General features: G+C 33.5%; 2 protein-coding genes across 2 annotated transcripts; both read left to right on the top strand.

Annotated features, from left to right (window-relative positions):
* The first annotated feature begins 759 nt into the window (after positions 1 to 759).
* Positions 760 to 19903, top strand: LOC131146018 (uncharacterized). Its single transcript, XM_058095270.1, has 6 exons — positions 760 to 963; positions 1071 to 1221; positions 13138 to 13298; positions 14214 to 14300; positions 17882 to 18040; positions 19437 to 19903. Exons 2-6 carry the CDS (start codon positions 1086 to 1088, stop codon positions 19533 to 19535), a joined length of 642 nt encoding a protein of 213 aa, XP_057951253.1. The 5' UTR covers positions 760 to 963; positions 1071 to 1085; the 3' UTR covers positions 19536 to 19903.
* A 961-nt stretch (positions 19904 to 20864) lies between these two features.
* On the top strand, positions 20865 to 22624 carry LOC131146017 (protein BASIC PENTACYSTEINE2-like). The gene is made up of 2 exons (XM_058095269.1): positions 20865 to 21145; positions 21457 to 22624. The coding sequence occupies exon 2, from the start codon at positions 21585 to 21587 to the stop codon at positions 22440 to 22442; it is 858 nt and encodes a 285-aa protein (XP_057951252.1). The 5' UTR covers positions 20865 to 21145; positions 21457 to 21584; the 3' UTR covers positions 22443 to 22624.
* The last annotated feature ends 1550 nt before the right edge of the window (positions 22625 to 24174 follow it).

The raw sequence follows: 24174 nt of genomic DNA, 5'->3' as shown, positions 1-24174 counted from the left end.
TTACTTCCATCATTTCAGGGGTACTTAAATATGTTTCTTCATGAACATTATTTTTCCTCAATTTGTACTATTTAGGAGTATGTTTTCAATTATAATATGAAAATGGGTAATAATTTACCATCTCTTCAAGAGGTTAAATATACTATCTCATTTGGAGGATAAACATTTCACCTCTTCAAGAAATTGATTTTAACATCTCTTCGGGAGGTTAAAAAAATACCTTCTCTAGGAGGTAAATATTTACTATCTCTTATAAAAACTAGATATATAGCCTATTTAGGAGGTCTATTCTTTCGAGAGATTAAATATATTGACGAAAAATTTAAATATATAGCATCTTTAGGAATACTATCTTTTCTGGAAATTTGTATTCTTTAAACCTTTAAAGACATATTCTATTATGGAGAATATTATACTCTTATAGAATAAAAGTTACAAGAAATAAATTAAATATAATTTAAAGAAATATCTCAGATTATTAGAGTTTTGTAATGATAACGTGTTATAAAAGATGTAGAAAAATAAATAGATATGAGACAGAAATTTACGCAGTTCGCTTATGCCTACTTTATGGATGGATAAAATAAAAAACTTTACTATTTTGAAAAAAATTATAAGATTATTTCGAACATATTTGTACAAAATATCTTTTTTCGCTTTATCTTTCATCTTTATCTCTCTTATTTTCTTATCCTTTTTATATGTTTACTAATTTTAATTATTTTTTTGTACAATATAAAATGAGAGGGAGAAGGTCCTTTACATGGTGTGGTGGAAGATGAATTCGTTCATATTTTTCATAAGAGAGGTTTGATTGTTTGAAGATATTTGCTTCTGCTCCACCCGAACGCAGCCCCGTGTGGCTAACGCGTACAAACGGTCGAGCGTAATGGATAAAATCTCTCGTCTTCGGAAAACGGGTCCTCCACAAACGGCTTCTCGCTCTCTACACTTCGTCCATAGGTAATCCTCCCCCTCCCTCCTCTGTCCATCCATGGACGTGTTCCTGTTTTCATATTTCAGTACTTTCAGAATTTCGTTTGTCAAAAACTTCCTTTTGATGCTACCAGAGGCGAGCACCTGTCATGGCCATGGCTTCTCTTTCCCTTGGATGCCCCAATTGCAACATTTTGCGCGAAAGGGGAGCGATTTCTTCTCTGGGTACTTCGGCTCTTCAACTTTCGCAATCCAGGGCCAGATATATTGAAGTTTTCGTGCAAGGTCAGCTGAGTCAAATAGTTGCTCTGAAATTATCCTTGGAGTTCTGCATATAGCTGCGCTGAAGCATTTTAGGCATCGGCCTTTTTGAGTTTTTTGGGGATTCCGGTTTTACACTTTTGCATTGTGGGGGTAGGATATTAGGGATGAAATGTCTTGTTCGTGTGATTTATGAAAATAATTTTAGAGAACATGTATTGAGTAAAGTTGAACTCTTTTAAGTTCCAGTATATTTCCAAGAAAACAGCACCAGTTGTTTTTGTGAATTTGCTCGGTGTAGTGTACAAAATTGTATGTGCCTTTTCTTTTGGTAAATGTTTAGTGCCACGGGCCCACGCCCGTGATGGAGAGCATAACTCTTTTCTTTTTTCTTTTTAAATAAATAAAAAAAATAAAAATTGAGGGTTGCGGTGAGTAAACAAATCATTTTAAGTTGGAGATAGAAACACTAGAACTTGAAGTCTATTGATTTGCTTGTGGTCTAGCTATACTCTTTTAAGTGTATAATTCTTGCATTTTCTTCTCTTTGCCGAAACGCTGGCGATGTATTACAAAAGATTTGTTCGATTGAAAAAGAATCTTGGGGTGATTTTAGTCGTAAAATAGGGGGAAACTATTCACTGCTTGGATTTTGGTTCACCTGAATATGGTTTCTAAGTAAGTTATCTTTGCATAAAAGTAGATATATACTAAACAGAGGTTCTAGTTTGGAGATACAGAATATCTTTTGCACTTTTTTCTAGTGGCCAAATTATATTGGGTTCTCTAATTTTTGAAATCGACACTGTAATACTTTATATCATTAAGGTCCCAATCCATAAATTAAAAAAAAATGAGCTTATTTTGTGAAGAGGGTTCCTTTCAAACAATCCACCCTTCCCTCCTCTCTCTAAATGCAGATCGAAGGGTTACAGTTTGATGAGAACCACCCTCTCTTGTAGTGAATAGAAGCCATGATTCATGAAGACTCACAATTAAGAAAAGCCAAGGATTTCAAAAGAGAAGAGGCAAAAGAGGAAGAGTGCATCCATTCTTTTGTGTTCCTCTCACTTGCCTTCATATCTGCATAAGCCACATGTTTAACGTATGGTGTCATCTAACTAAGAACACATGTAGCTAGCAAAATGCACAAAGTTAATTCAAAATTCCACTAAATAAAGTAAAAAAAAAGAGAGCAAAAAATCCAATGCATGCCATAAGAGCAAACAAATAGACAAACAATTAGCAAGTAGGCTCATTTGGTGATCTTAAAACTTTTGCTTTGCTATGCCTTCTTTTACCCAATACATATTATTTAGCTTCCCTTCATCAATTCTTCTTTTTCAACATCCTCTCGACCATAGTCATTAGACAAGGATTCAAGCATTGAATGTAACTTCATTAAGTTGTGGCATGCACGCAACAACAATGAACATTTGTTTTAACTTGGGATTTTCTTTAAGATTGGGAATCTAGCCTTCAAGACACAAAATGTCTTTCAATTACGTTATGTAAGGATGAGTGCGCATGGTTAAAAAAAAAACATCTTCCTTCCCTTTTGATCTACCCCCACAATGAAAATCTATATGGTGTTAAAAATGCTAGCATATTTGGGTTGCTAGAATCAACCAAATAATATTCATCTCTGGGGCCCTAGGGAAATTTGGATCTTTCTTTCGAATGCAAGCTAGCAAAATTCTAAAGTCATTTTGCAATGCCCTTTGACTCTCATCTAAAATTTACAAAAGTGAATAACATTTTGAATGAACATGCCGCCATAATATTCTATGTGTAGTATTTCTTTTGGCTTCTAAAAAGAATTTGTTCAGCCTTTAGTATTGAAGTACTACTTTGTGTCTCATCGTTCACCTAATACAATTATGGAAATATGGGTAATACTTCCTATTCCTAAGAATATCCCTTGGGATATAGTTCAAATGCTAATGTTGTTTGATAATTTCACATGCGCTACAACTAGAAGGACTTTTTTGAAGTGTCTTCTAATAATTAGTGTGGAAACATTCTTGAATCATCCTATTTTGTCCATTGTGGTCATTTGTCAGCAAGAAGATCCTCATTTGCTCTTCTACTCTAGCAACTCTTGTATCACATAACAAACCCTGAGCCTTCATCATTTGATAAAAACTAATAGACACATGTTCTTCTATCTGAAATTGCTAATGACACCTATCTTCATTCCCATTTAACACTGTTACAAAAATTGATGTTTTGATAGTGCAGAGTTCTAATAATGTCTATTTTGACTCTTTATTAAAGCTCTTTAGCTTCAACCAAGTTGAAGTGCATAAACTAGTAATAGAAACGACCCCTTTTTGCATTATTCATATGTAAGCCTGAAATATTCGACAAGTAGCCAAATCAAAATAAACAACATATGATTATAATTCAATTTTGTATCTCATACATTTCTATTAGTGTTAATTTTTAATGCGTGCCAAATTTCTATTTCTTTGTTCATATATGAAATGGCTTTTGTGTTAACTAAAAAAAAAATCTCGAAGACAAAGGTGGAACAAACAACCTAGTAGAAAGCTCAGTTTAAAAATCAGAAAAAGAATCCTTTGTACAGAGCAATAAAATTATGCTTTCAAAAAATAAACTCAGTTAATGTTAAAGGTTGATATACATTGTTGGCGTACATTTGTACAACCTATCAGCTTAAGCTTTTGGCTAAAGTGGTAATCTAACATAATACTAGAGCTGGTTATCAGGAGGTCCTAGATTCTAGTCTTGTTGCCTGTGTTTATAGTGTCGTGTTTAAAAATTTATTGCATTCCTTGTAACGGGTGTTATCTATCGTGTGTTATCTTTCCATGTGTTGTCAGGCTGCATGTGCAGGGGAGTGTTAAACCTTCATATGCATTGATGGCCCACAACCTATTAGCTTCAACTTTTAGGTAAAGTGGTAATCTAACAGTCAATAAACACATTAATAATTTTGAGGACTAGATCATATCAATAAGAAAATTAAGCCCAATCCAAGTGGCAGCAATCTGCTGTAGCTAAGCAGAATATATGGGCTGTTGGTGACCATAGGCAGGGGTGGATCTACCCATGGCTGAGTGTGGGCTATAGCCCCCACTCAGTTTACAAAAACCCCTTCAAGTATATATGTAGTATGGTAAAAGTTGGGGGCGGGGGGCGGGGGGCGGGTGGGTTTAGTAGTTACACCCACTCACCTTACACATACATGGGGTTTAGGTTAAAATAAAAAAAAGTTCTGGGGCTAGTTCAAATTTTTTGAAAAAAAGAATTGCACAGCTTCAGCACTACCCCCCTGACTCCCTCACTCTCTTCGCTCCCAAACTTCCCTCACTGCCAGTGCCAGACCAAACACGTCCACCCTCCCCACGTCCCATTCGGAGATTCCAGCTGTTGCATCCACCTTCGTGGTTCTGCCCATCCACCCTCCCCACCTCTCGCCTACAGCAGACAGCAGACAGCAGCCCTGCCGCCAGTCCTCCTTGGCTCCTCCATGCTCCGCCTTAGTGCCTCACGCTGTCACGTGCAGCAGCTGGCAGCAGGCAGGCACCCCCTCAAACTCAAGTCTCATTCCAGCTCTCCAGCAGGCAACCCCGCAAGCCTTTTGGGTGAATTATTATTTGAAATTATGTTTCTCTATTTTTTTCAAAAGCCCTAATTTGATACGAACCCTAGATTGTTATCTTCTACCACATTAATTTAATATTTTTGTGACCTTGTGAGTAAATTATTTGTTTGAAACTAGATTCTTTGATTTCTTTTAAAAGCCTTAATTTAAAATGAACTATATATTTTTTTGTAATATTGTTTCTTGACTCTTGTCATTAATTTGATGTTTTATTATTAAATTCCTATTCTTTGAAATTAGTCTCTTAGAGTTATTTAAGAAGACCTAATTTAAGGCAAACCCTAGATTGTGATTTCTTGCTTTTGTCATTAATATTTTTAAGTTGTCCTAAATTGTTATTTCTTCTTGTATTAAATATATATTTTTTTGTTTCAGTTGTTTGAAACTAGATTCTTGGTATTCTTTTAAAAGCCTAACTTGAGGTGAATGGGTTGAATGCCTATAATATTTTTATGTTGTCCTCGTGTTAATTATATATATTCTTCTCATATTAAATATGTTTTCTTGTTGGAGTGAATAAGTTGGATGTCTATGATATTTGGTGAGTTATAAATATGAAAATTATTTCATTTGAATAGGATATAGGTAGATTTCTATAAAGGATGAGGCCACTAGTGAAATTACAATCATTTCCTCAAGAAGCGGGACATAGAGAGGATGAAAGAAGTAGTGCAAAAGAAGATCAAGTTGAGATTAACTTAGAAGATCTTTCAGCTAACCTGGGGTTACGAAATCACATCTCAATTTGTCATCCAAATGAGGGATACAAGATTTTGAGTGCATACTTGCAAAAGGAACCTATCCAACCTCACCATCATGCTTTCCTCAAAAAATGATTAGGAAACAAATGTGAAGGTTTTGTCCTTCTTGGTTTAATGACTTTGGAAATTGGTTGGAGTATAGCATTGCAAAAGATGCTGTCTTTTGTCTATGTTGTAACATTTTTATCTTTTTAGACCCAACTTTGTGAAGCAAGGGAGTGGAGATTCATTTGTTGATGAGGGATTTAGTAGTTGGAATAAGAAATAAAGATTCACTACTCATGTTGGAGGCCCAAATAATTTTCATGATCAAACTTGGAAGAAATGCTAATATTTGATGAGTCAAAGTCAACATATTGAAGTTGCTTTGTTTAAACAATTGTACCAGGCTCGAAGCATATATCGGAAACGTCTAATGGCATAAATTGATTGCATTGGCTTCCTATTACACCAAGGATTGGTTTTTCGTGGTCATGATGAATTTGAGAGTTCTGCTAATCAAGGAAATTTTTTTTAACTTCTCAAATTTCTAGTTGATCACAAAGAAGCAATCAATAATTTGGTCTTACAAAATCCTCCTGACAATCAACAACTGATTGCACTTGATATTCAGAAAGATATTGTACATGCAGTTGCAATTGAGCCCACTCTTGCAATAATGAATGATTATAGGGATGGATTTTTTTTTTCTATAATAGTTTAGGAGTTTCATGATATTTTACTTAAAGAGCAAATGGCAATTGCATCGCGATGTGGATAGAAGGGGAAGTGTTGTTAAGTGTTGTTCCTTGGAATTGAACATGTTAGAGATACTAGTGCTTTATTACTTAAAGTAGGCATTGAATCATTGTTGTGCAGAAATGGATTGAGTATATCAAGGATATGTGGCCAATGTTATGATGGTTCTAGCAATATGCAACACGAACATAATAATCTCTTTGATTTTGATAGGAAATCTTTCTTCTTTCTATGTCCATTGCTTTGCTCGTCCATTTCAACTCATACTTGTTGCCACTACAAAGAATCACATTGATGTTGCTTCAACTTTCCACTTTATTGTTATTTTGTTGAATGTTGTTGGAGGCTCGTGTAAACGAAATGCCATCATTCAAGAGAAGCAACTTGATATATTAGTAAAGCATCAGATAATGGAAAAATTTTGAGTGGAAGAGGCTTGAATCAAGAGACAAATTTTAAATGACCTGGTTGTACGCGTTGGGGCTCCCGTTATGGCTCAATAATGAACTTAATTCTCATGTTTTCTTTGGTGATTGATGTTCATGAGATTATCATGGAAGATGGTTATTATATATATTTTTTTGAACAAAAGGCTGAAGAACGTGGTTTGTTAAACTTAATTCAGTCATTTGATTTTGCATTCAATTTGATGAAGAAAGCATTGGGAATCACAAATGAACTTTTACAAGGTTTGCAAAGAAAAATCAAGAAATCATCAATGCTATGAAACTGGTTAAGATCTCTAAGAAGTAGCTCTAGATGTTTAGAGATAAAGGGTGGGAATCTTTACTAGATGAAATGTCCTTATTTTGCAATTGCCATGATATTGACATTCCCAACATGGGTGGAACTTTTATTATTACTAGCCAACATGGCATAAAACTCAATAGGTTAGAAAAACCTACATCAATATCGTTTTGAGTTATTTCATACTATTGTCAATATGCAACTCCAGGAGCTTAATAATCACTCCAGGGAGGTAAACACTATTTTTTTTTTGGTGTGGTGTGTGTTAATCAAGTTCATGTTTTCTTTGCTTTTAATGAGAAAAAGTTGATTTTGCCTTGCTCAGTTTTACCCCTTGGAATTTTCTTTAGTGGGCATCATGACACTTGATACTTAACTTGAGACTTACATCCTTGATATACATACTAGCACTGAATTTTTGGACTTTGCCTAGCAAAAAAGTTGGTTGTGACAAGAAAAGTTATTCTTTATCGATTAGTTTATTTGCTTGTGAAATTAGCACTGATTTGCCTTGTTGCTACTGCAAGTGTTAAAAGGACATTTTGTTCAATGAAACTTGTGTGAATCGGCTGCGTATTCAGATGGGAGATGGTTTGATGAATCATTGTTTAGTTACATATATTGAGAGACAGATTTTCAATAGCATTACAAATGAATTGATTATAGGAGCAATTTCAAAACATAAAACCCGTCGAGGGCAATTGTAAGGTGTATCTTTTTTCTATCCAACATAGTGAAGAATTGGCCTTTTTTGTATTGTTTAGTAGTACTATTATCAACGGTAAGGTTACTCCTTTATAAATGGTTGGTCATCGGTTCAAGTCCAAGGAAACAACCTCTTTGCTTAAAAATGGAGGTAAGCCTGCATATACTGTCAAGGCCCTCCCACTACTCCTATGAGGTAGTGAGCCTTGTGGCTCAGGGATGCTCTTTTTTGAAGAATACAATCTTTTTGGTGATTATAAAGATAATGTAGTATATATTGAGGGATGATTTGCCTTTGCAGTTTACCTTGAGTTTAAGTGTATTTCTCATTGGTTGTCACACCTTTTTTTGCCTTTTGAACTAGAAAGATTGCCATTGCGAAATTTCATTCTTAGTATTGTAAATTTGTAGTTGGAAATTTGTCATCTCACAATGTGTCTTTCTTCCAAGTTTTAACACACATGTGTATATATTAAAAAAAAAAATGACTGTATTATGAAGTTTTGAAGGCAAGGGTGATGATCCTCTGAGCAATTAAAAAAAAAAAGAGAGATAGAATGTTAGCTTAACCTCGCTGGCTCAACTAGTAAGAAGTACTTCTGAAAGAAATCTGCCCCCAACCGATCCCTTTGAATAAATGGCCTAGCTCACTCAATGTTAGAGAGACTATCCATTCTAAAATAAATTAAAATTGACTTACGCTGTAAAGCTTTACCTTGTTCAACTTAATTTTTTTTTTCCCCAATCATCCAATCTAAGACATTTCTTCCTGACCCATTCTTTTAAAAGGCTCAATTAAGGCTTGATTCAAGACAAGACATGCTTAAAGCATCTTGAGGCTTAGACTAAAATTCCAAATCCTAAAAAGACCAACGCATTACGCACTCAGGCTTATGGATTTGTACAAAAAAATTGCCTTTTGCACCTTTTTAGTTGAGCGACTTGTGCGTTTTGGGCATGTGTTTCTTAAGTTAGTTTTAGCTAGAAAATTTTGACTGTGTTTATACGAAAGGGAATATCTTAATATGAGTTGATTTCTAAAACTTTTGAACCTCAACTTTTCTGAAATAATTGAGAGTTGCATCTTAGAGCTTGAAAATAATTTGAATTGTAATGATATAGTTATCTAATGGCATGATTTACTTATTGAGTTCAAGTTAGTACTTTTTGAATTGCCAGCAAGTAGTTTACAAATTATATTGTACTTTTTTACATTTTGTTTGTAATTTTCTTAATTTTTACAAATATGTAATTTAGTTTCATTTTTTTAAATTAAAAAATAATATTCTCTAAAAGGTTATTCCTCAATGCCTTAAGGCTTATATCCAGTGGCAAATCCAAGACCCTATGAGTAGGGGTTAAGCCTTTGATGCACTAGAAAATTTTATTTTATTCTACAATTATTCATTAATTATTATGAACTATTATAATGAATTTAGACATATCAATAGAGTACTACTTAACAAAACAGAAAAATACTAACTTTTACTACATTGGATAGAAAAAGGATACACCTTCCAATTTCCCTTGACGAGTTTTCATGTTTTGTAATTGCTTCATAATCAATTCATTTGTAATGCTATTGAAAATCTCTCTCTCAATATAAGCGACTAAATAGTCATTCGTCCAACCATCTCCCAACCGATTCTTCACAAGTTTCATTATAGAAAATGTCCTTTCCACCCTTGCAGTAGGAACAAGTAAAATTAGTGCTAATTTCACAAACAAACAAACTAATGGATAAAGAACATCTTCTCTTGTCTCAACCAACCTTTTTACAAGGCTACCAATCCCTTCTTAAGTCCAAAAATTTAGTGCTATTATGCATATCAAAGATGTAAGTCTCAAGTTGAGTATCAAGTTCCATTAGCCTACTGAAGAAATTCAAGGGGGTAAAACTGAGCAAGGTGAAATCAACTTTTGCTCATTAAAAACAAAGAAAGTATGATTTTGGATTAAGACGTGCTACGCAAAGAAAAAACTCAGTATTTTCCTCGCTGGAGTGGCATATCCACAATAGAATAAAATAAATCAACATAATACTGATGTAGGCTTGTAACTTGTTGAGTTTTACACCATGGTCACTAGTGATAACAAATATTCTGTCCATGTTGGGAATGTCAATATCATGGAAATTGCAAAATAAGAATACTTCATCTAATAAAGGTTCCCACCCTTTATCTCTAAACATCTGAAGCTACTTCATAGAGATCTTAACCAATTTCATAGCGTTGATGATGTCTTGATCTTTTCTCTGCAAAGCTTGTGAAAGTTCATTTGTGATTCCCAACACTTTATGCATCAAATCCAAGTTGAATGCAAAATCAAATGACTGCATTGAGCTTAACAAGCCATGAGCTTCAACCTTTTGTTCAAAAGAAGAACCATTTTAAATGATAATCTCAAGAACATCAATTGCTGAAGAAAACATGAGAACTATGTTCATTATTGAACCATAATAGAAGGCCTAACATGTATCACTAGGTTGTTTAAGATTTATCTCTTGATTTAAGCCTCTTCCACTTATAATCTCTCCATTTTCCAATGCTTTACTAACCTTAGCAAGGTGTTTCTCTTGAATGATGGCATGCTGTTTACACGATCCTCCAACAACATTTAAAAAAATTGTAGTTAAGTGGAAAGTTGAAGCAACATCAATGCAATTCGTTGCAGTGGTAATGAGTGTGAGTTGGAGTTGAGGTGCAAAGCAATGAACATAGAAGGTAGAAGGATTATGTCAAAATCAATCTTTTGAGATCATTAAGTTTGCTTGGCATATTGCTCGCACCATCATAACCTTGTCCACATATCCTTGATATTTTCAATCCATTTTTGCACAACAATGATTCGATTCTTGCTTTAAGTGATTACTTTAACCTGTTCAGTTCCAAGGAAATGCTAAACAACACTTCCCCGTTTATCCAATAGAGCAATGCAACTCCAATTTTCTTTTTAAGTGAAATATCATGTGACTCATCAACTATAATAGCAAACAATTCATCCCCGCCATGAGCATTTTGTAAGATCACATTGTTGATTGCTTCATTGTGATTGGCTAGAAATTTGAGAATTTCAAGGAAATTTCCTTGATTAGTAGAAGTCCAAAATTTATCATGACCACAAAAAGCCAATCCTTGGCATAATAGGAAACGAACGCAGTCAATTGATGCCGTTAGACGTTCTTGATATATGCTTCAAGCTTGGTACAATTGCTTAAATAGAGCAACTCCAATGTTGACTTTGATTCATCAAATATTGACATTTCTTCCAAGCCTAATTATGAACATTATTTGGACCTTCAACATAAGCAATGAATCTTTCTTATTCCAATTACGAAATCCCTCACCAACAAATGAATCCCTACCCTTTAACTTTCTAGAGTAGGGTCTAGAAATAAAACAACATAGACAAAAAGTGGCATTTTTTCAATGCTATACTCTAATCTATTTCCAAAGTCATTAGACCAAGAAGGACAAAACCTTCACATTTGTTCCCCAATCATTTTTTTTAGGGAAATAATGATGGTGACGTTGAAAAGGTCCCTTTATGTATGATAACTTGAAATTTTATTTCATTACCCTGTGTCAGCTAGAAGATCTTATAAATTAATCTCAACTCAAATATTTTTTTCCTAACTTCTTTCATTTTCTCTTTGTCTCGCTTCTTGAGGAAATGATGTTATTTCTCAATTGGTCTCATCCCTTTTAGAAATCTATCCATGTCCTATTCAAATGAAATAGTTTTCATATTTATAACTCATCAAATATCATGACCATTCAACTCATTCCCTCCAACAAGAAAATATATAATTAATATGAGGATAGCATGGGCATTTAACGCATTCACCTCAAATAAGGCTTTTAAAAGAACATCAAGAATCTAGTTTCAAACAAGTAAACATTTAATTAATATGAGAAATAACAATTTTAGGCAACTTAAAAATATTAATGACAATGGCAAGAAATCACAATCTAGGATTTGCCTTAAATTAGGTCTTCTATAATAACTCTAAGAAACTAATTTCAAAGAATAGGAATTTAATAATTGGTCTTCTATAATAACTCTAAGAAACTAATTTCAAATAATAGGAAATTAATAATAAAATATCAAATTAATATGACAAGAGTCAAGAAACAGCATTATAACAATGTATAGTTACTTCAAATTAGGACTTTTAAATGGAATCAATGAATCTAGTTTCAAACAAATAATTTACTCGCAAGGTCACAAAAATATTAAATTTATGTGGTAAAAGATAAACAATCTAGGGCTAACATCAAAGTAAGGCTTTTAAAAAAATGGAGAAACATAATTTCAAACAAAAATTTACCCAGGAGGTTTGCCCTGCTGGGGAGCTGGAATGAGGCTTGAGGTTGAGGGGGTTCCTGCCAGCTTTTGGCTGTTGGCATGATGGTGTTAGGCGCTAAGGTGGAGTTGCAAGGAGCCGAGGAGGACTGGCAGCAGGGCTGCTGCCTGCTGTTTGCTGGAGGCGGGAGGTGGAAAGGGTGGACATGTTTGGCCTGGCACTAGTAGTGGGGGGAGTTTGGGAGTGCAGAGAATGAGGGAGCCTGGGGAGAGTAGCCTCAGATTTATTATTATTATTATTATTATTATTATTATTATTTTATTTTAACCTAGACCCCATGTATGTGTATGGTGAATGGGCGGAATTACCAAAAGCCCCCCTTTACCGATTTACTCTACTACATATATACTCTAAGGGGTTTTTAGTAAATTGAGTAGGGGCGCCCACGCTCTGTCATGGGCAGATCTGTCCCTGCTTATGCCTTACCTCATTTGGGCTAAAATGCTTCACCTTCGCCCTTTAAAACATTTTCCCTAACAAATTCATCACCCACAATGCCCTCTCTTTTTCTTCCACACTTGCACATTACCACATGCAGGCACCAGCCCTCCTTAACACCACCGCATCTATACAGCTTATAGCTCACTTGACATTTACAGTTGTACATCACAAATACCATCACAGCTACCAAATAGCTGTAACAATATTCATGATGCTGAAGAAAAAATTATAAACTTAAAAACTAGATTCAGGGGTCTAAAGTTTTTGAAGAGACCAGCATACTTAAAATGAACACAACTTTTGCCAACTGATGTGATTAGAGCTTCAAACTTTTTACTTATTTAATATCAACCATTTATTTTAGAAGTAATTTAAAGTCCATTTTTTGAGTGTTTCCAAACAGGCCCTAGGTCATCACTATTACCTGTTGCTTCATAGTGTCTATTACGGAATGTGTTAAGTCAGATTTGTTTGTCTTACAATGCTGCAGCTTGCATTTCTTTAATTATGTTATTCTTTACCTCTATATTCTTCTTCTTCTTTGGTAAAAGGAATATTTATAACTCAAAGGTCATATACAAAGGAAACTTCTCCTTTTCCAAGGAAAGGATCCAGCAGCAAGATATCAAAACAAGTGATGCTCACAATCCCCAAATGCAGCAGTTCCTCAAATTCTAATAGCACTAAGGATGATTCCGCTGAACTGAGCAAGGTATGTAGGAGTAACCATTCATGTGAACTTTTTGCCTGCATGTGAGGTTTTACTGCTAGCATCTCATGATGTTAGCGGGAAAGATCTTTAGGATATATGTAATTTGCTAAAAAGAATGTTACGTCTTTAATGCATAATATCTCAATTATTGAGTGTAATTTTATGAAATTTAATTCTCCTTATGTTGAACAAGGTGCTAAGGATTTGTTATATAAAAGCATATTAGATATGCTGGTTGACAGAGACTTTGGTGCATGTGAGAGAGAGAGAGAGATAGAGAGATTGTGTCAGTGTGTGCATTGTTTTCTGCCTCATGCCAGGGGGAGGGTGTTGTTTGAGGGGGTAGTACTTGATGTGGTCAAAATCAGCTAAAGAAAAGATGGCACTAACCCTTTTGTTGTATTTTCTTTGCTCAAAAGATGTGCCTCTATTTCATAAATAAAATAATTTCTTTTCATTTTTCTTTTTTTTTTCCTCAATGTTTTATTTGTTTGTTGTTTGGTTGTTTTTTTCCCATTTTTTTTGGTGGGGATGGAAGGGAGATGGTTGGGTTTGTCAGCTGCTGCCAAGCAATATTCATTGTTGTTGTTGTTTTTTTTTTTTTTTTTTTAAATATTATCAGGCTATGGGATAACAGTTTTTAGTTTTTATAACATCCACTACCTTATAGTGAAATATTACTTGAAGCCCTAAGACTCTTAAGAGTCACAGCTGAAAACTTGGGAAAGATGATATATCTTTGTTTTGATCTTGCTCTTTTGCTTGGTATTTTGATATTGTTTTATTCAACTGTCAATTGTATGAAAATGCATCAGTAACAATAATTTTTAGTGCCCTGAATGAAGACTACCTGTTGGCTTCTAATTTTCTAAATTTAAATTCAAGTAATCATACTGTAACCTGTTCCTACTGAAGGCGTCTTTTGGATACACAAGGAAAGATGTTCTGTTGATTGGCCTTGGAGTTGCAGTTGTTGGTGTAGTTCTGAAAAGTGGATTGGAGGTACCCTTGCTTGTTCTTTTCTTTGTTCATTCCATGGTTATGTTTTATATATTGCTTCTATTTTCCTTGGGGAAGCTTTGTCCTTTTTTTTTTGACAGAATAAGACGTTCTCTTATACGTTTTAATAAATTAGTCTGATCAATTTATTGGTTGATGTAAGAAGATGTTTAGTTCTGCACATCTTTGCTAATGCTTGTGGTGCATTTGGGCATAATTTTGGAAAATATGTTGTCTTAGAGAAGGCTTATTCCTATGTTGTTTTAGGTCATTTGGCATGGTTGTTACTTGTTAGAATTGCAATCCTCATCTTACTTTACCAAAACGATCTTGGTCCTACATAGAATTGTATTCGTAGGATCAGTTGGACCATAGTATAATTGTATGTTTTTTAAGATCCTACATGCATTTAAATTTTTACAGTCTTTGCTAAATTACTTGTCATATGGCATTGGTCGTCATCATGCATAGATTAAACTTGTAACGGACCACTTAGGAAGTGATAAGACTAACAAAATTATGACTCAAAAATTTATTTTTAGATCATTGATAATTATTAGTGTAAACTTTAAACACTAAGAATGGAGATAGAAAATACATTTCTGCACTTGACAATAATGATGGTGATGGTTTTCCGTGGTGTAGTTTGCAAATGATATTGTCTTGATTGATGAAATTAGTGGTGGAGTAGGATCAACGTTAGTTTTATGGATAGAATTTTTAAAATCTAGATGTTTTAGGATAAGTAGAAATCTATACTACATATAATATCATTTTATGGACAAAAATATACTTATCTTTTAAAATGAGGACTAAAAACTCCTCAAAATTGTAATTGTAAATCAATTTGTGGACAAAAGTATCCTTATTTTTAAAATTAAATTTCTATCAGACAAAAAATTCCTAAAAGAAGTAAATTTTTGTACGATATGTAGAGCATAGATAGTGTAAATCATTTTATTGAAAAAAATATTCTTATCTTTTGAAAGTAACATCAAACAATCTTAAAAGAAGTAAATTTCTATAATATGTATATATAGAAAATAACTTCAACCAAAATTAGATGAAATTATATTTAAAATGTCAAAAAGTTGATGTTTAGACTTAAAGAAAAAACTTCCATTTAGTTAAAAATAAAATAAAGCAATATTATATATAAAAATTTCCATCTATATTATGATAATAAATTAATAGAACTTCGAATAAAGTAAATTATTTTGTGGCAAAAATGTCCTATATTTAAAAGCAACATAAAACATTCTTAAAAGAAAATAAATTCGACCAAAATTTTGATAAAATTGCATTTATTAAATCTGTTTTAGATATGCTAAAGTTTGAGCCTAACAAAGAAACTATATTTACACGGGAAAAAAGGCAGTGTCTATACATATCATATGGTGCAAGTAGTGTAATAATTTTCTGGACAAAAATATTATTAACTTTTAGAAGTAACACAAGCATTTATAAAAAAAATCAAATTAAAAAAAATTAGACAAATCTGCATTTAATAATATTATTTTGAATAGGGCAAGATTTGGACCTAGAAAAATTCATTTCATTCAAAAAAATAAAATCAATGCAATGGTATTATAAATGTTAAATAAATTGTACATCCCAATATAAAAGAGGTAAATTCCTCCCATGTCTTCTAAAATTATTCTAAAGTGTCTAATATCATTTAGATAAATAATAATATAATTTATAAAAAATAAATTTTAAAAATGAAACGTAAACCTAGAAGTACCCTCCAAATGATAAATTTTAAATTTATTTACAGTTTAAAAAACTCATTAATTTATTGTTAAGTAAACAAAAAATAACAATAATTAAGATTCTAGGTAGCAAATCACAATTTTAAAATTGTAATAAAGCTATTAAAATTTTATGGGAAGAAATCATATGTTGAGATTTCTATAAAATAAAAAAATAAAAATCTACTTATGTATTTATTTTTATCTATAATGTTATGTAAGTATTAAAAGTCAATATTTGTCATACTTCTAATTAGAGTATCCGTGTCATATCGTATTATATATTTTTTAAGGTTGTTCACATCCTTATATTTACATGGGTTATAATAGTATCTCATGTCAATGTTTGAATTTTATAATTTTTAAACAAAGTATTAATTTATATGAATAAATTTGAATATTCACTTTAATGTTTGTAAATATTAAATTATGACAATATATTATTAATTGTTTTTAAAAATGTCTAAAAGTTATTAAAAATTGTAAAAATATTTTACACAATATTATTCGCATACAACCACGCGTAACACACGTGACATATTGGCTAGTTAGGCAAAATATACGAAATCTAATTCTAGTTATAGTGGGAGGAATATTAGAGAAAAGATTAAACTTGATGGTTATGAAATTAATAGCACTAATAGTTTTTGATATCTTGGATCTATTATGCAAACTGAAGGAGAAATTAAAGAAGATGTAATTTAGGTTAGGTAAAACAGACTAGTGCTGTGGGCTTAAAGAAAGTTTTATAGGATGACTATAAGACCAGCTATGTTATATGGATAAAAAAAATGTTTGGAAATTAAGAAACAACATATCCAAAATGTAAAAGTTGTTGTAATGAGAATGCTAAGCTAGACGAGTGGTATAACATTAAAAGATAAATTAAGAAATGAACATATTTGTGGTAAGTTAGGCGTAGCTCCAAAAGATAAAATAAGGGAGGGGCAACACATATAGTTCGGACATCTACAACATAGCCCAAATAATGCATAGTGAGGAGGAGTGGGCTAGCTACTGTTAGGGCAGTAGACAATCCCTAAAATAATTTGGAATGAAATGGTGAAAAAGAATTAGTAGTCTTGAAGTTGTAGAAGGAAATTGCCCATGAAAGTGTAAATTGGCAGAAAATAATTCATGTAGCCGACCCCATCTAGTGGGACTCAAGGCTTGGTTTGTTGCTGTTTGCTGTAGTTGCTGTATGGTGATGATTTTGATGATGGGCTTGATGATGGTCTTTGTGTGTTAATGAAATAAATGGTGGTTTGGATGCTGATATTAATTATTGTTGATGAGAAGCTAGCTTGATAGTTTGGCCATTGTTTATCAAGAATATATTTAAAAAAAAATTGGGTGCAACTTATATTGAAAAAAAATTGAGTGTTTAAAGTTGTATAGTTGTTTGTTGGTTGTTCTGTGTTAAAAATTATGCTCTTACTTTTTTTTTTTTATAAGTATTTATTTTGTTTTCATTATAAGCCAGATTGACTCAGTTAGGAGTGCAACGTGCTGAACACTTCATCTATTTTTTTTTTTGGTGTCACACGAGGGTTTTATCATAGGGCTACTTGTGATTTTAAGAGTCTTCAACACTGGATAGCCAATTTTGTAGGTTTACATTATAAAAGTTTAAGAATAGCATACAAATGCACTTTTTATATTTCTCTATATAGTTCATAGAATCTTATGATCCTCAATCCAATCCTGCAATCAATTCGTGCTAACCAACCTAGCGATCCCCATTTTAATAACCTTGGGTATTGGCGGATAGATGCCTTGCATTTCTATCAAGTATCAGTTCATAACCTGTTCTTGTTATGACATTTCATGCAGTTCCTCGGGGTTGATCCTTTACAAGCAGGGAATGCTGTTCAGCTGATCATTGTCTTGGGTCTAATGGTTGGGTGGATATCTACATACATTTTCAGAGTCTCAAACAAGGAAATGACATACGCTCAACAATTGCGTGACTATGAGAACAAAGTCATGCAGGTTTGTTTTTCAGTTTTATGTTTTTATAATGTAAATGCTTTGACTTTTTTAATCTACGAAAGAATTTTGTGGATGTCTTACTAGATTCAGGCTAGATATTTGTCTATCAAAAGTGGCTGGCTGTCAACCATGAGGTCACTAAGTCGATTCATGCCAACATTATAATTTTTTAATAAATCGAGGCCTAAAATACAAATTATATTGAGAAAACAAAGGGATGTATACTTTTCTTGCATTTATCATTATTATAATGAGCACTTGATGGAAAGAAAAAATATTTAAATATTTTTTAAAATTGCTATGTTGTTGCCACCAATGCAGAACGGCTGAATAAGTCAAATAACCTACGTAAGTGGCTTACCTTATAGCTGAAAGCTTTAAGCTCAGATATTATTGCTTATTCTAGCAGTTCTATATAAACCACTAACCAATTCTCTTCCCATCAAATCTGGTATATTCCTTCATCCGTCAATCAATTGATTCCCCCCAGGTTGATTGACTGATCTGGGCTGCATCCTATTTTTATTGTACACTCTTACCTCTAATGTTATCCATGCTCCCATGTTCAATTGCATCCCGGATTAGGTCCTGCTCTACCAGCATTTGAGTCCGGCCACAGCATTCCGCCTTTGTTACTGGAATGTCTCAATAGGTAGACAACCCAAACGCTTCTTCCTGCTGTTGTTACCTTGTCTGAGCAGGAGAATCTCATTTTTTAACCATCATTTGTACATGCTAAATTATGGGGTGATTAAATTCCTATCTTTATGTTCTAGTGCAATGATAATTTTTTTCCGATTGTCATGAGGATCTAGTTATAGCATTACTAAAAGCATATCAGCATGCTTAGCTGTTTGTGTGAGTCTTACTGGTTGAAATGCTAGAGTTGTCCTGGTTGAAATACTAGAAATTTGAATTAAGGCCAAATATATGTAAAATTTGGCTCTGATCCAGCCCCCGACAGTTGAAATTTTATTTTAAAATTTGTGATTCAATGCTTAGTGATAACACATTGAGCATTTTTTGATAATTGTATACTGGAAAAATATTATATGAAAAGCAAAAAATCATTTTGAAGAATGTCCGAACACTTTCTTCTCCTTTTGGTTGAAGACCCCATTTGGTCAGGTGGAATTCAAATTATGTAAAAGATGGGGAGCCATGCTGCTAAATGAATTGTGTATATTAAGGCAATAATGGTGTTTTTATTTTGAAATATTGCACTGGCTATGAATTGGATGTGAAGAGGGAGTAGAACCTAGAAGAGGATTGCGTATGTTTCATTGTTTGCATTCTTCTTTTCTATCTTTTTCATTTCCATTTTTTGAATATATTTGCATTGAATCAAATCAGTGGGCTGGCCTAAAGTTCAAATTCCTTTGTTCTGGTTTTGCAGAAGCGGTTGGACAGCTTAACTGAAGCTGAGCTAGAAGCATTACTTGAGCAAGTTGAGGAAGAGAAGAGGCGCTTTGCTAGCCGGAAACGGTTTAATTGATGGTCACCTGCTCTCTTATCATTTACAGCAGGTAGAGAAGTGGTCATGTAATCAGTTTCAGCAGAGCATCTAGCAATGGTCAGAAGGGGTTATTCATAGCCACCCTTTGAAGTGGACCTGCTGTGGAAAGTATATAACTGTGTGATGGTGATTCTCAAGTTCTCATACCGCACTTGTCCTACACTCAGCAATAACCTTGTGAAGGCAAAATGATGTAAATCTGTTCTATAGATATAATATTTTTTTATTAGGTGTAATATCAAATTATTACTGAGCACAAAAGTTATGATGAGGTTCTACATGTTTGAAATTAGAATAAAATAAATAATTAATGGAATACAAAAGAAAGTATTCACAATTCTCCATTATTTCTCTGAAAATTTTAAATTTAGGACGAGTTGTGTGATGATAGACCTTAAATTTAGGGCATACATGTGTGTGTGTTTCCTTTTTATTAACTCTTAGGAGACATAGCAGTTGTTAGAGTTTGAGTTACATGTTGGAAGTTTTAGACTTTAATCTAAAAGAGGGTGAGAAAGGATGTGAGTTAAATGTATGGACTAACAAAATGAATTTTGGTATTTTTAGGGATGCCAAACTAAAGTGCAAGGTTGGTGTAGTAGTTCTTGACCAATGAGCTCATGATTGCCCATGAATGTGTTTCAATAACCACCAAACATCAAGATTAATGTGGTTAAAAGAACAATAATTTATGTGCTTCTAATAAAAAGCTGAAAGGAATGCAATGAGGCAGAGCAACTAAGCTCTCATTGAATAGCATCAATACTTACTTACTAGCTACTTATATTTGAAAAGTGACTATTCTTACTTCTTTTCATATGACATGCGTTATTCTTTTTATATCTATCTTAGATTCCTAGATGGCTTGTTTGAATACTTAAGGCAAACTTCTTATCCTGAAGAACTTGCGTGTCTATAAATAAATAAATGCCTCAGATACCATCATGCTTTATTCAAAAATCTAAAAAACATTGAATAGCAAGTTAAAGGCCTAATAAAATATTATTGTAAGAGAATAAAGGGTTATCAGGAAGGTCCCATAACTTTCTTTTTTCTATTTTAAGGTGTATAAATTGAGTATCAATTATAACTCTATTGCAGTGGGTAGGAACACGCTCATAAATTTTGTTTTTTCATGCATCGATTTGAATGACGGATTTTATTATGAGATGAATGAGCTTGATTTACAGTTCTAGTTAATTAAAACTAAGTAAAAATAAAGTATAAGAATAAATTAGTAATTTTTCTTAATCTAGTAAAAATATAAACTACCCAATTTAATACCTAGGTAGAAAATTAGAGCGATGAATCGCTCAAAAATATAATTTGGAATGTGTTATTTGGAAAAATATTTCCTAAAAAATATATTAGTTTGGGGAAAATGTAAACAGAAAGAGAATTTCACTCTGGTTTTTCATATTTTAGGGAGGGAGAGGAGGAAGAAGTACTTGATAATTTATTGCAAGTTGCAAGTGATATCAGTTTAATATTCCACGCAAAAAACGGCGTGCGTCAGACATCCCTCTTTATACCTTTTCCCTTCCTCCCGAGGTGGGAAACAGCCCAGACGAGCTGTACTTGTCCTGCAAGTAAGTTCCTTCTCTCTCTCTCTCTCTCTCTCTCTCTGCGCAAATCTGTAATCGTTTCCCTTATCAAATATTTGTTCTTCAATTCGCATTTGGATTATTCTTATATCCGGCTAATATTTTAGTTATGTCGTCCGACGATCCAAGATCAAACCCTAAAATGTTGAGATTTTTTCTTAGAATAGAACAAAATCGCAATGTAGATTGCGAGATGATGTTATTTACCTTTTGGTTGCTGTTTATTTCACCGGGCGTTTGATTCAATCTACTTTTGGTTTGATTTGATATGGATTTATTGTTTCTGTGGTTTGTAGGGGTTGTTGTTTTGCGCAATGCAATGCAGTGGGTGAATCTCGGAAAATGGGAATAAAGATTGCAATTTTTTACGAAGGAGTTTCAAAAAATTAATTGGGCGTGCGTGTTGGTGTTTATTCAAGTTGTTATGGAAGGGAACGGTGATTTGAATGTGCGCAATTGGGGTTTTTATGAACCAACAGCATCCTTTAAGGGTCATCTAGGGTTGCAGCTCATGTCGCCTTTGGCTGAAAAGCATCTGCTTAACGGACGCAATGCTGCAATTATGCCTGGTGCAAATAGAGGTTTTCATCATAGGGACTGGGGTTTTTCGCATTCACAAGCACCTATCCCTATGGAGCACATGAGGGATGCTTGGATAAACCCGAGAGAGAAACTTATGGGTGTGTTACCTGGAAACCACCCTAATTTTGGTGTTGCACCTGAGGTTCCTGGATCTCATACTATGCCCATCCTTCAACCTCCCAGTTCATCAAAGGATGATCAGGTGATTCAAATGGAAGAGGCAAGTGGGGAAAAAGACAATGGTCGTTCAAAGAAAAGGTCAGCAGGCAAAGCCCCAAAATCCCCAAAGACAAAAAAGGCGAAGAAAGCTTCTGCCATTTTGAAGGATGGGAGCAGTAGTTCTGCGAAAGGAACAAGGTCTGTGAAGAAAAATGTGGGAGTTGTTATAAATGGGATTGATATGGATATTTCGGGTATTCCTGTACCAGTTTGCTCATGCACTGGAATTCCTCAGCAATGTTATCGATGGGGCTCTGGAGGGTGGCAATCTGCTTGCTGCACAACAGGAATGTCAGTATATCCCTTGCCAATGAGTACCAAGAGGCGTGGGGCAAGGATAGCGGGAAGGAAAATGAGCTTGGGAGCATTTAAGAAGGTCTTGGAGAGACTTTCTGTAGACGGTTATAATTTTTCTAATCCAATTGATTTGAGGACTCACTGGGCAAAACATGGTACCAACAAGTTTGTCACCATCAGGTAGATCTGTAACATGGATTCTGTAATTTGGGTCCAATTGCTTTTGATCAGTTTTTTCATGTGTATATATACATTTACAATTTGGCCTTTTGCAGATGGTTCTAATTTAGTTTGTAGCTTTCCCTGGTAGCTTGCTTCCTGAATTTTTTGCAATCAAGTTGCATACTTTTAATTTTTCATTTTACATCTCTCTGCGTGCACTGCTTCATTCTTTTCCATGTATGTAGTTTATAAAATATTAATCTTATTGGATGCTAGGAAAAAAATTTGAGTGGATTTGATTTGTTTGCTGGATCCTTGGAGGATATATATATATTACTTTTCTTCTTTAAAGGAATATGATATCTGCACCGAACTGCTCTTGATATGTATTTTGGATTTAGTGCTTGAACTGCATGATTTTCCAACTTTTGCAAGACTTTGTGATCGGTAATTCTATTGATTGATTACTCCAGATAAGACTTGCAGTTTGTGAAATATAACACCCCCTTTTTTGTCATTGTGAATTAAAAAAAAATCTGCCATAATGGTAGGATGCCTTCAGACTGTTCTTGGTTCAATTGTTCATGCAGCTTAATTAATTGTTTAGTCATTTTGTTTGGATGTTTTGAGGAGTTCTTAGTCATCTATAACCAAGGTTTTAAATTTCAATTTTTGCTAACTTTTAGAGGCTTAAAAATACTGAAAATTTGATAGGGTTGCAGTTTTGACTTTGATTTTGATCTTAAAAAGCTGGTGGAAATTAATATGAGCGCATGAAATTTTTTATGGAACTTTGGAATAGGATGGCTAACTTTATCGTAAAGATAACAACAAGAATTTTAGGTGAATCAAAGGAAGATATTTGGGTAGTAAAGAAAGTTGTTGGTGGGATCAAGAAGTCCAAAAAGCCCTTAAGACAATAAGAAACTGGTATAAAACATGGCAAAGTTGTAGAAATGTAGAAAACCTTGAAAAGTTTAAAAAGGCAAGAAAAAATGCAAAAAAGACCATTAGTGAAACGAAACATAGAGCTTATGATACTTTATATACTAAACTAGATACAAAAGAAGGAGAAGAGATGTTTATAAACTTGCTAGAGTTAGAGAAAGAAAATGCAAATATTTAGGAAATGTAAAAGGTATAAAGGACGAGAATAATAATATCTTAACTAAAGAAGAAGACATAATGGAAAGGTGGCAGAGATACTTTGATAAGCTGTTTAATGAAAATGAAAACAAAAGCTTGAACTTGGAAGTAACGAATGAGGAAAATACTAAAAATGGGAGATTTATTCGCAAAGTTAGAGTCCTTGAAGTTAAGATGGCTTTAAAAAAATGAGAAGTGGGAAATCTATAGGACTAGATAACATACCAATTGAAGTTTGGAAATGTTTAGTTGATAAAGTAAGTATATGATCAATTAATATATTCAGCACTATTATAAAAACTAAGAAAATGCTAGAGGAATGGAGGCAAAACATGTTAATACCTTTATGCAAAACAAAAGTGATATTCAAAATTGTAATAACTATTGTGGAATTAATATTATGATTCATATGATGAAACTATGGGAAAGGGTATTGAATGAAGAATAAGAGTAGAAACGAGATTTTCAGAGAATCAATTTGGTTATATGACTGGGAGATTGACAGCAGAAGCTATTTATCTTTTAAGAAGATTAATGGAAAAGTTTAGGGAAAAGAATAGGGACTTGCTTATAGTTTTTATTGACCTATAGAGAAAATCTATGATATA

Source organism: Malania oleifera, chromosome 13 (genome assembly GCF_029873635.1).
Source record: "Malania oleifera isolate guangnan ecotype guangnan chromosome 13, ASM2987363v1, whole genome shotgun sequence".
NCBI classification, from domain to species: domain Eukaryota; kingdom Viridiplantae; phylum Streptophyta; class Magnoliopsida; order Santalales; family Ximeniaceae; genus Malania; species Malania oleifera.
The sequence above is the reverse complement of the archived record's forward strand: the minus strand, read 5'-3'. Positions and strand labels throughout refer to the sequence as shown.

Excerpts from the sequence above, each read along its gene's own strand:
- LOC131146017 (XM_058095269.1), top strand. The coding sequence starts at position 21,585 with ATGGAAGGGAACGGTGATTTGAATGTGCGCAATTGGGGTTTTTATGAA.
- LOC131146018 (XM_058095270.1), top strand. The coding sequence starts at position 1,086 with ATGGCCATGGCTTCTCTTTCCCTTGGATGCCCCAATTGCAACATTTTG. Across the intron at positions 1,222-13,137 it reads TATTGAAGTTTTCGTGCAAG|GAATATTTATAACTCAAAGG; the intron begins GTCAGCTGAGTC and ends CTTTGGTAAAAG. Across the intron at positions 14,301-17,881 it reads TTCTGAAAAGTGGATTGGAG|TTCCTCGGGGTTGATCCTTT; the intron begins GTACCCTTGCTT and ends CATTTCATGCAG.